The 13,117-nt window shown below is 36.4% G+C and overlaps 1 protein-coding gene across 2 annotated transcripts; it reads right to left on the minus strand.

Moving 5' to 3' along the window:
* Window positions 1-89: 89 nt before the first annotated feature.
* On the minus strand, window positions 90-13,036 carry LOC139121633 (N-alpha-acetyltransferase 35, NatC auxiliary subunit-like). 2 transcript variants are annotated; one of them, XM_070686692.1, is made up of 16 exons: window positions 12,882-13,036; window positions 12,054-12,103; window positions 11,517-11,613; window positions 8,789-8,978; window positions 7,963-8,130; window positions 7,308-7,418; window positions 6,992-7,042; window positions 6,026-6,109; window positions 5,450-5,576; window positions 4,713-4,891; window positions 3,678-3,911; window positions 3,143-3,241; window positions 2,454-2,632; window positions 1,686-1,890; window positions 1,176-1,439; window positions 90-523 (listed from the first exon to the last, which is right to left on the minus strand). In XM_070686692.1, the coding sequence occupies exons 1-16, from the start codon at window positions 12,932-12,934 to the stop codon at window positions 383-385; spliced, it is 2,232 nt and encodes a 743-aa protein (XP_070542793.1). In that variant the 5' UTR covers window positions 12,935-13,036; the 3' UTR covers window positions 90-382. The 2 variants fall into 2 exon arrangements, with proteins under 2 accessions (XP_070542793.1, XP_070542792.1); XM_070686691.1 differs by having other exon boundaries at window positions 11,517-11,616.
* Window positions 13,037-13,117: the final 81 nt, after the last annotated feature.

Here is a 13,117-nt window from a genome sequence, read left to right on the forward strand (position 1 = left end):
TGATAATCATCCATGTTTGATTAGGCTGTCACGTTTTCTTTTGTTTTCATTGGAATTGTAATACTGTAAACAATACGCTACCAGATTACTTTACAAAAAATGCTGTCTTTATTAGATAAATAAATTGAGTACATGAATGTCTCCCTGGACAAAAGTATCCTGAAATTCATTCAGTTCCAAGACATGACAATAACTTGAAAGCTATATCACTATATGCAAAATCAACACTTGCTGCTGTCAGGGTTCCTGATCGTATAAATCTCTTGCTCTCACAAGCCATGTAAAAGTACTACTCCAGTAGGTGCAACAGTTGATCTCCACTATTTTATGTACTCCCTTGAGGATCCATGCAAAGTCGTGGTACAGAGTTTCACGGATACGCTCAGTTGATCTTGATGATGGGAAATATGTTGTGAGTTGTAAAGTCAAAACTTGCTGGCTCCTTGGAGTCCTTCTTGTGGCCGCCTACTACCAGCTTCATCACAACAAAGTTAGTTTTAGCAACTTTGATGAGTGTCAATATCTGAAAAAAAGAAAATGTGCAATGATGGAATATGTTTGGAGTCACAGAGTGTTGGTTCAGCAATCCAACAAAATACATGTAATACATGCAGTTCAAGTGTTAACTGAAGTTCGTGAATGAAGCATGAATGATTTGTGTAGGTTTCTAATTTATTCAACATTTACTGGATGGAAAAAAATAAAGAAACAGGAACATCTTTTATTTGATATTTCACTAGTGCTGTAACCTTAATTTGCAAATACAGTGACAAAATCTCAATTTGATATAACTTAAATATGCATAATTTATTACAGTCCCCCTCAATCAGAACCAAATTCCCCTAAATTGGGAATGGGACGTTCCCCCTTCTGGGAGAAACCTGGAGAAAACACAGTTTAGCCACATAGTAATAGAGGGACAATAAAACATTATTGTCTGTTCATGTAACATTTGCAAATAATAAAGTTTCAGTATGAGAACACAGACTAGGGGATTCACAAATACTCACTGTAGGATGACTAAAGAAAACAGATATCTGTGTGGTTACCGATCAAAAGAACTTTATCACAGGGTATTTCACAGAGTAAATGCTTACATACAGTAATGATGATATACAAAATCACTTTGCAAATTATTCAGTATTGTCAAGTTGAACCAACAAAAGCTCACTCACCTCTTCACTTGGATTCATAATGGACTCAAATATACCCTTGGCTTGCTGGAAATGTTTGCAAGATGATATGTAGAAGTCGACTGGCGTTAGAGGTGGGTTGTATTTACTTAGATTCGTCATGTCCAGGAACTGTTGGTACTGTACAGGCGGAGGGGTCAGAACATTACCAAATGGGGCAAAGCGATGTTCATAGCGAACTTGTTCATTGTCAAATTCAGGGTTTGGCTTCTTCAACTTGTCATCTAATGAGAGTCCAACCATGGCCTAAAATAATGCAAAACAAACAGAGAGATTATTCCATAGCATCTCATTACCTCTACTACTCTCTTCCTTCCCCTCCCTCCCTCCCTCCCTCTCTCTCTCCCTCTCTCTCTCTCTCTCTCTCTCTCTCTTTTCCTTCCTCCCCTCTCTCTCTGCCCCCTCCCCTATCATCCTACAACACCAATATACACACACTGACCTACATACAATAGTTATCACTTACACACTAATGCCTGCTGTATTTCTCACCTTATAAAATCCATTACACAAATTCTGTAGTGCTTGGGCAGTGGCAATCTCTCTATCATGCGGTCTCAGCTTCTTCTTCTTGCTCTTCTTTTTGCTGCTGCGACCCTTCTGCTGCTGTTCCACGATGCTTTCTTGTTCAAGCAGGAAGCTTTCAGCTCTTGTTAACGTTGATATAAGCCAACCGTACAGAAATTCACACAGGTACCTAGAAACAATGGCCATCAATGACGATCTCATCAAGCATAATTAGAATTAACCCTCGGCACTGATCAAGGTTTGTTACGTCAGAGAGTGTCTTATCTGTTACAACCCCCTTTGACATCCTTGTGATATACTAGTCTACGTACCTGTATGATCAGTATTTTAGGCACCTATCAGTTTGTTGGCTGTGGCTGTTAGCTGCATACTGTAAAAGCATTATTTATTCATCAGATTTACTTTCCGTATTTTGTCTGACAGATGATCTCCCCTTAATTAAATCCCAGTTGTAACAATGACTGCTTTTGTCTCGTACAGAGTCAGTGAATTTAAATCGTTATGAAATTGTCTCAAACATCAAAATAGTGAAATTAAATTAATAAATTCCTGTGAAATTTAAATTAATTTCCCAGTAATTAATTTTGGGATAACTATTTCCCAATGGCTGGTTAGGTGGTGTCTTTATATTGCACACAGAAGTGCATGTATGTTTTTTTTTGTGATTTGCACCATCATATTTCAAATACCATATTTCAAATATGACGTATCACAAAAGCTGTAGAAACTCACCAGAAGACATAATGATACTCATGCGGTGCGTACAATTCAAGTTCAAAGCCAGACAGTGTGTACTGGATCATAACACAGAGAGTGTGATACAACACAAAGCTGCCAAAGCACGCCAAGTGTTGCCTGCCAGGTTCTTGCTTGGCCAGCATGGTATGCAGCGCTGCATCAACTTTGTCTGCCTGTAAAATAACAAAGATGGACATTTAAAATTAATTGACCCAGCTAGGGTCAGATACTGATTGAACATGAAGCAAAGTGCTTTCAAGCATATATTTTGAGCAGAAAGCACTCAGATTTGTGACAGTGTTCACTCACTTTGTGTGTACCTGCACTTGAACTTGTCACAAAAGTCTACACTTAACTTTTGCACACAGTAATATGTCAGGTATTTTCTCCCTTACAAAAGGGGAAGCTTTATGCATGTCTTTACTTTACAACATATCTTTTTAAAGTTTTATACTTCTATAATTTCTGCTGTTTATCTTTGAAAGTAGGATAAGCTCCACTCCCTGTTGAACAATGACAGTACAAATACTAATTACCGGTACAATGGAAGGCAGATGAAAGTAGTATATTCATGCCACATACATATAGCTGTTATCATTCTCATGTTGGTAGACCAACAGAGTGTGAACAAAATATCTGACAACGACATGTTTGTGTTGTACAATCAGTGTCTGATGACTTACTTCATCTTGTAAATTGGCCAAGTCTTCAAGTATGTGAGCTAGTTTGTCTCTCTGTCTGGCTCTGTTGTGTCCATGGATTTGATACAATGTACAAATTGGCTGTAGTAAGAACAAAATACATGTATGTGTCCATGGATTTGATACAATGTACAAATTCGCTGAATTAGGAACAAAATATGTATCCATGGATTTGATATAATGTACAAATTGGCTACAATAGGAACAATATATGCGTCCATGGATTTGATACAATGTACAAATTCGCTGAATTAGGAACAAAATACATGAATGTATCCATGGATTTGATATGATGTACAAATTGGCTACAGTAAGACCAAAATAGACCTTAGAACCTGATGATACTTGCAAGCTCTAGTTGCAAACTGAAACAACATGACAAACTCAGGAAACAAATTCAGAACTTCAGAAAAAACAACATTCTCTTAATGGAAATCATCTCTATTTTTTGAATAATTCTTATGGCACCTATTAACAGAACGCAAAAAAATTTAGCAATTCTTGCATGTCAACTTACCCTGATCATGTGACTTAGCAGTGCATCGACATACTCCTTAGCTTGTGGATTATTCATAAGCCAGGACTTCGGTGCCAGGACTGGCGGACAAAGGAACATCTTGATGCCATCTTTGATGAAGTCTTGCACCAGTTCTGTGCCAAATATCTTCTTATTCTGGGGTAGAAATATCATCTGTAACAGGGACCTCGATAGGACGCATGGACTTAGCTTGCTGAACTCCATCATGAAATCCTGTAATGTCAAATGATGCGAAGTTAGGTGATGAAATGAAAGACGAAAATGATGTTACACCATTACTATCAAAACAAATTGTATGGCATAAAATTATGCCATCAACCTCAAGAATGAATTTGGTTTTCACTATATCATACCTACTAAGAAATAAATGGAACATTTTCTGTCAGCAGAAGCATTATTGTTTCCAATAAATCTTGCAAGTCTCTGTAGCATATACATAACAAAGTATATTCAATATAGTAAACTTGGACAACTGCATACTTCGCATGCAGAACTTATACATGCACACTTTTGCACATCGGACATTCAAGCTTGCAGACTGTAGAGTACAGAATATCGATGCTAGAATAATGTCAGCAAATGGCTTTGAAGTACAGTCAAATATTTTCAATTAATCTTATTATCATCTAAGGGCCAGCAGGTGTAATTTTTGATACTATTTTCATTACTTTTGTTCTGTATGTCGGCTGAATTGTCTTGTTGTACCCTAAAAGCATGTTGAAACACCCACTACATGTATTTAGTTTATCAACAAAGCATCTATAGGTGTAAAATATGCTTTTATTGTTTACGTTTGAATTCTAGTCCGTACCAGCATTTACATGTCAACGATAGCAATGCAGTCTATACGTGTACAAGCTGAGTTGACAAGCTGAATACTGTGTATCTAAATATGCTTTGGGGAGTAGAAAGAGAAACAGTTGTTAACATATCAAAATAACTACAGTGAAAAAATCATCAAAAGTTACCGCTATTGACCCTTAGAGGGACGGAAAGAAAGAACAAACGACTCACGAAGGTAGAGTGTAAATTTGAACATTCCAGGACATCACAAATTCTGCTAATTCTGGTCATCATACCAGACATGTAGGTCAGTGCTTCATCTGACGTCACTATCTTACAATATCTGGGAAATGTCGGCGGCAACAACCTCTGATTTACCAGCGGTTCGAATCCCATAACATGTGCATAATCTGTTCAAGTGAAAACATAAGGAGAGGTGAGTACAGAGTTCATGCCATCTAGGAAATCAACTTTTGGTTGAGACTCTTAACATCGGGTTTTCCGCAGGAGCATTTTTAGAGGTGGGCTACCCCTCTGTTCTTGCAGTAATCTATTCATATGTTGGTAACTGTACTGAAGAATACATTTTCACAACAAATGATTATGCAAATTATTTATTGTTATGTAAATTGACCGCCCCTGTTTTCTCCAGGCCATAGAGAACACTTTTGGCGATCCAGGGGATTTGAGGCACGATAAGTGAAACCATGGCAAAAATGAATTAATGGTCATGACCATTAATTCATTTTCGCGATGGTTTCATGTATCGTGTCTCAAACCTGGGTCGAATATATGCATGGTCACCCATTCATTCAGTATTATTCAACATATCAAACAAAATAGTATCTTGTATCAAACAAAATTTATGAAAAAATGGCCGACTTTGTCCCTTTAATGAATGCTAACTTTAAAACAATATTCTGTCAATTTTTTTTAAACCGTCTAACAGCAATAGGTTTTGGAACTACCTGTGTTTTTAGTATCCGTGGAATCTGTCTGTGACTCCTGTCCAAAGTGTATGGAATTCTTTATTGATCCAAGTAACTGTTCAGCCTGTTGGATATGTCTCTTAGCTTCAATCACACCCTGTTTCACCTTCAGGTGAAAAAATGTAAAAAAGTGAATGAATTTGCTTCGCAGGTTTATTATAGCTTTTAAGTTTTACATCAAAAGAAAAAAATCTCTGATCATGAATTCACATCATTAAATATCATGAAACTCTGATTGCGACAAATACAGTTTGGAAACCGTCTCCTTCATTATTGTTTTACTATCTTGGTCATTGACAGTAATTGAAGGCAGACTGTAGATTGATGGTATATGTGACTACATTTATACTCAGAAATAGCTTACAGCAGTATCGTGAAGTACATGTATCTTCAGATAATGTAAAAGGCAAACAAAACCATGAGAGATTCCAGTATTGTTCAGTACTTGGCTTTAATATCACAACGGCAATAACATAATCAAATCTGATAATCATCTTGAGTCCATGTATTCAAGACTAATACTGGCAGTCTTCATTGACACATCAACTGATTTACCTCTTTTCTGTTGAATGCTAACAAAGCTGAGTAGAACATCCTACAAAACTTGATCCTGGACTGTACAGCTATGCATTGCTGATGCTGAAAGAAAAACAAACTTATGTTACAGTCACTGTCTTTGATGAGATTCAGCCTCTTTGCTCAATACAACCTGACAACAGTTCATCTTTACTGTTATATATAATCTGACTCGTTGCAAAGGTTAAAAAGACTTTTTCACATAACAGATAACGATTCATGTGGGACAAATGGAAATGATAAACTAGGTTGGTGTAATTTCGGATATTGTGGAGATTGGATTATGTTTTCTACACCTGTAATACAATATCAACGGTCAAAGAAGTGTGGCTCTTGACTAAGTACTTTGATATGATTTGAACAAACTCATGACAACATAAACTAAAATGAAAGCTGTGAATAAACAGCAATCAATGTACAACCAATGATCACTCAAGTGGCTAGTATCTATATCACCCATTCAGCATAAATAATATTGTGACATGCCTCATATATTGAACATTGCGCAGCCCATAGGATTCAATGGTATGTTATTGATGATGTCGCTGGTTATCATTTGACTGAAAGTGAAGTGGAACAATTTCTAACATGACAACTTCAGAATTTACAAATAATGAAATGATTGTCATTTCCAAATAAATCTAAACATTTGGGGCAAAAAACTATGTAAGAGAGACATGTGGTAAACACATTATAGCCCAAACAAGGGACTGTGTACCCTTGAGGCAGGGGACCATTTGCCCTCCGACGTCAGGCAAATGGTCAGCTGCCCTTGGGCACATAAACCAACGTATTCAGGCAGTAATATATAATATTCAAGGCAGGCAAATGGTCACCTACCCCTGGGCACATAATCACATGTTTGGGCTATAATATATATTCTGAACCTTCCAAATATATCTAAGAAAGTGAAAAGCAAACGTATGTCACTATCAGTATTGATACCTCGAGTTCAGTTTCTGCATCCCTCTCTTCTCCTTTTCTGCTTCTGGTGCTCTGAAAATATTGATAATAGACAACAACACAAATCATGCAAAGCATTTTTAAGTTTGTTTACTCATTTTAATCTTAGCTCAAAAGTGATAAAACTCTGACATTCATACTGCAAAGAGTAAATCAACATTTTCATTACTTGCATTTGTTCCCCCAGAAACAAGTTTTAGATTGAAGTCATTACACTCTTGCTATCTAAGTAGCAGTTCATGTTGATGGAAATAAGGACCTGCTGCATGGTGATGAAGTCTTGCAGATTTTTTAATACCTTTATTCTCTTGGAGTATTCCTCTTCAACTTCTTTCAACATGCCACCAACTCTCAAATCAGATAAATTCGTCGCCAATTTGAAGCCATATGTCATGGGTTGAAAATCCTCCTGATACAAGCATTAATGAAAGTGTAGAAAAAAAAAGTATTTTATGTACAATCCAATGTAAGCAAAACAAAACAAATGATAAAAGCAAAACATTTGTGTTGTTTTGAGAGACAACGATATAAGCTAGTGCCTGCAAATTTTCTAGTACACCGCTTTCTTTCTTTCAAGCCATGAGAATTCTTTTTAGTCAACATGTGCATCTTCAAGTTGGAAGATATCTTTATCAATGTATTCTCTTCAAATTGTGAGTTAGTCATACTGCTTGATAAGTTGAAATCTGTGAAACCTTTATAAGCTGTAACCTTTGAAATATTTGCAAGTGTTTTCGTTCATTTTGTGAAATATACAGTTTCTCGTTCTACTCCCCAAATCACATTAAAATGCCTCATGTTGAGCTTGTCAACACTGCCTGTTTGTGTGTGTACTATTAAATCTTATTGTTCAAAATTAAAGTATAGTCCATTATTGTTGACAACCGAATTCTAGCATAGCACTACACTTTCTGATGGACATCAAAGCAAAGCAATTCAAAGTTTGCAGTTACCTCTTCAAATACCAATGCTCTGTTGACCTTTTCACGCACCATCTCCAACATCTTGAGCACAAACAATGAGAACGCTTTGATACATCTGTCTTCCACCAGGTTTGGATCGTGTAAGTACAGATTGGTGAACACCGTTTGTGCCAGCGAATGACCTTCAAGCCAGGTGACCTGCAATTTACAAGAAACCAAACATGTTAAAATCACATTGCACTTGTTAACCACAGACAAAATAGTAAACTCTTAAGTGAGGCAAATGATGATGTGCACGCTGAAATTCAAGTGCATCTTTTCTATAATGAAGACATTTTCAGTTTTTGTTCACAGACAAGCGCTCAATATGGTTGGTTTCTTCTTAAACAAGGCAGAGTGGTCAGATAATATTATGTATACACAGAAGAAAGCAAATGCCAATTCATTACCAAGTCAGCATATTTACTTCCAAAAACAAAGGAAGTCAAAGTTTGTGTTAGATTATGCCAGGCAAATATAAAATTTGTTGTGAGTTACAGATACAATCAATCCTTCAGTTTAGTAAGATTGTTGTAACTTGCTTGTATATGTTGAAACTCTTGCTGTTAACTTGAAAAAATGGCGACCGCAGTCATCAGTTACATTGAAAGTAACTTATACGGGATAATTTCATAAACACTAGAATAAACATAATAAGCTGCAGTGAAATTAATTTAAGGCATTTCTTTTCATATCGTATTTCACCAATATGCACCTTAGAATTATAGTACAACATACAAACACCGTGTGGAGTAACCCTGTGTACGTAATGAACCACAGCAGTTGCACCTCTCATGGTTGATAATAGCATACTTACTATGCATGCAAATGTAGCATCGATATTGGCAATGAGTTCTGGCAGAGTGAGATCTTTAATTTTCACTGTCCCAGCCTTGATGGACTGCTCAAAGTTGAGAACTTTCCTGTGTGCTTGATTGCACAGCATACCAGCATCCATCTTGGGGTCCATCATCTCAATGGCTGACATAGCCTCAAATAAACCAAAACTGGAGACCAAAACAGAAGTGTCACCATTCATTCTTAGAGCTCAGATGACTTTGTCAAAACCATAGATTTTTTATCAGGATCTCAAAACTACAAAAGTTGTGCTGAAGAACTTCATGCATTTTCTAAACTCGTTTTATCTACTCTCCTACATTGATGGTGATTTCGATTGTTACTAAATAAAGCTGCACACGCAACATCCGACACTGCTGCTTGTGAAATTCAGACAAATTTCGTTGTTACCTGCGTGGCTGTAGTTGCAGCTTGTAGTCTGATCCAAAAATTACATTCTCGCGAGCCAGAGCAATAAGCCAGAGCTCCGCTGACCTGCGCCTCTTAACGGGTAGCGCTAAGCTGTTGCCGTAAAGAGGCGCGTAGTTTACAACAATGAAAAATTAGTGTAATTTTATTATCCACTTAAACACTAGCATATTTATTTTCAGCGTTTTTATGGAAAAAGTGGACAAATATTCATTTTCGCATATTAATAAAAGACAAGCGACCTAGCGCCGATGTAGCTCCGCTGTGTTTATGTAGAGAATAACTATTTTTGACACATGTTGATGAAGAAGATGGAAATCTTTGATAGCTCAATGCAGTGGCCAGAAAAAAGTGGCTAAAATAGCTGCAAAAATACACAATTGAAGATTTCATCATACTTTGAATATATCGATTCGGATCATCCCTAAAGAACATGTCAACCAAAGCTATCTGATGAGTAGTTTTTTGAGAATAAAATTTTCTGACCAAAAATGGCAGCAATTGCCCCAAAACTAAAAATTGCAGATTGCATCATAATTTCAAAAAGACCCAATTTAATTCATCTATAGAAACCTGTTTACCAAATTTCAAAGCTGTTAGACCAGTACTTTTTGAGAAACACAGTTTTTGACCAAAAATGGAAAAAATTGCCCCAAAAATTCAAAATTGCAGATTTCATCATAATTTCAATAAATATCATTTAGTTCATCTATAGAAACCCGTTTACCAAATTTCAGAGCTGTTAGACCAGTACTTTTTGAGAAACACATTTTTTGACCAAAAATGGAAAAAATTGCCCCAAAAATTCAAAATTGCAGATTTCATTATAATTTTAATAAATATCATTTAGTTCATCAATAGAAACCTGTATACCAAATTTCCAAGCTATGAGTTGTTTTGAGAAACACATTTTTTGACCAAAAATGGAAAAAATTGCCCCAAAAATACAAAATTACAGATTTCATCAGAAATTGAATTCATATTACTTAGCTAATCTGTAGAAACCTGCATACCAAATTTCAAAGCTATCAGACCAGTTCTTTTTGAGAAACACATTTTTTGACCAAAAAATGGCAAAAATTGCCCCAAAATTAAAAAAATTGCAGATTTCATCATAATTTCAATAAATATCATTAAGGTGATCTGTAGGAACCTGTATACCAAATTGCAAAGCTATCAGATGAGTAGTTGTGGAAATACACATTTTTTGACCAAAAATGGAAAAAAATTGCCCTAAAAATACAAAATTGCAGATTTCATCATAATTTCAGTAAATATCATTTAGGTCATCTGTAGGAACCTGTATACCAAATTTCAAAGCTATCAGATCAGTAGTTTTGGAAATACACACTTTTTGACCAAAAATGGCAAAAATTGCCCCAAAAGTACAAAATTACAGATTTCATCAAAAATTCAATACATTTTACTAAGTTCATCTATAGAAACCTGTATACCAAATTTCAAAGCTATCTGACCAGTTCTTTTTGAGAAATAAATTTTTTACCAAAAATGGCCAAAAATTGCCTTTAAAATGCAAATTTGCATATTTCTGCACAATTTGAACAAATCTGAAAAAGATCATCCCTAGGGACATATGTACCAAATATCAAATCTATCTGACTGGTAGTTTTCAGGAAGAAGATTTTTAAAGATTTTTTTACCAAAAATGATAAAAATTGCCTTAAAAATACAAATATGCAAATTTTACCATGATTTGAATAAATCTGACTGAAGTCACCATAAGTAAACTGCATATCACATTTCAAAGCAATCGGACAAGCAGTTTCAGAGAAGAAGATTTTTTTACCAAAAACACCATAAAATGCCCCAAAAATACAAATATGCAAATTTCACCACGATTTGAACAAAATTAAGTGAGGTCACCCCAAGTGAACTGCATATAAAATTTCAAAGCAATTGGACTTGCGGTTTTAAGAGGAGAAGGCAATTGTTGACGCACGACGGACAACGGACGACGACGATGGACGACCACGACAACGGACGACAACGGAAAATCAACCTATTTGAGAAGCTCCGCGTCGCTGACAGCGGAGCTAAAAATGACTTCATTTGCATTCAGCGCTTTTGAAAGGCTATCATGCCAACATTTTATTACATGTGTAATATAGCCGGGGCCTTGAGTCACTGTTAGTTTTAAAGTTTTCTAACTTTGGCATTCTCAACACTGACCTGAAGATCCTTAAATCGAGGGAAAGCAATGCATTTTCAATTATTGTTGCTTGCGAGTATAATACAGGTAATTGGTACCTGCAACTTACTCAGTGTCATGTAACAACTCTCCTAACTGAAGCTCCTCTGTGGCTTTCATGAACTCATCTGTGATGTCACACCAGTTGTATTGGACGGTGTCCGACACTGAAGTAAAAAATATGTATAATATCAGCTTTTTCCATCTTTGATGAAAATTACAGACTAGATTTACAACCCAATATGTTTTCAACGTTTTCCTTTTGAAAACAAAGGCAACAAGTAATGCATGGAGCTGCTGGCTGTCTCTATGGCAAGGTTAGTGTTGAAATTGATCAAGTATGACTTCACATCTTTGGTCACTGGAAAATGGTTCTACTGATTATCAATGTTCTCACTCAGGATGCCGTTTTAATCCTGAGGTAAATTCTTAAAATCAGTCCTCATTTGTCATTGAATAAGCATTATAAATCATTAGAGAGGCTCAAGATATTGATCTGTCGCATACAGGATTTACAGCCATCAATAAAATGCTTATCATCCACAGAAAAAGAAGAGTGATAACAATGAAACACAATGAAGAGAAGGTGATCACAGTAATAACTCACTTGCTGGATTGTTAAATTCACTCTGACCCCATCCAAGGTCATCGTCTGTTCTGTTGTGAAAACAATGTAGAATAGAACATCAATGTCTTTCAACAATGATTTATATAGAGACATGACGATAGGAAAGAACCAATAAAGTCAGAGCATTTGCCACAAACCTGTTTTTTATCAGATTGTTGTTATCTGTAAAAGTTGCACTTGTTAATTTTTACATAATTGTTTTGTTTGTTATGGAGGATTGTAGTTGGCACACTTTATGTGAACAAAGCCAGAATGCCGAGAAGGGGCTTTGAGTGTACAATGTGTATGTAATATACCACAGACATTCCTTGTCTGTGATAATACTACCATTCAACATAGTGTTGCCAGGTGTGTGGGGAAGCAGAGCGACCCCACCAGTTCCGCACACAATATTCCTTCGAAGTTCGGACATCTTACGTCGAGCTTCGTAGTCTCTCTTGGCTCAAAGTCTGTAGCATCAAAATAAAACCCATCGCACTAAGCGGTTAATCATGTGCGAGATACGGTTTATCAGTGACGGCCAAAGTGTAAACTGAAGACTTGACTTGGAGTGCAAGAGTGACTCCCGGGGAGTGACTCAGGTGTGTTCGTAGACTGTACACATATGCCATAATAATAGTATGGGACGCATGTAGTACAGTACCCGGCCTGGGAGTAGCATGCAGCATATCTCATTGAGCGTGATTCGTTACGAATGTTACGTGAAGGAAAATTTATAATTTTGGGGAAAACCTGGGATAGATTTTGCAATGACTGTTGCTATGTAAATGTGCCCGTGAAAGTTGTAAAGTGGTCAATAAAACTCACTCGTCAACATTTTCTGTTCCTTGAGGCGTAGCTTCGTCCATAGTGGCAGCCATCTTGATGACTGAAAAGGACCACGTAACTAGTTTCAAAATATTCCTGAGAAATACGCATCACACTTTGTCCGATTTCCCCTCCAAATATGTTCTTAGCCGCCACTAACTATTTAGCGTTACATGTGTTTATAAATTCACAAAATGTACAGTCCATCTTCACAGAGCATAATTTTGCTATTCCTT

This window comes from Ptychodera flava, chromosome 21, assembly GCF_041260155.1.
Source record: "Ptychodera flava strain L36383 chromosome 21, AS_Pfla_20210202, whole genome shotgun sequence".
NCBI lineage: Eukaryota > Metazoa > Hemichordata > Enteropneusta > Ptychoderidae > Ptychodera > Ptychodera flava.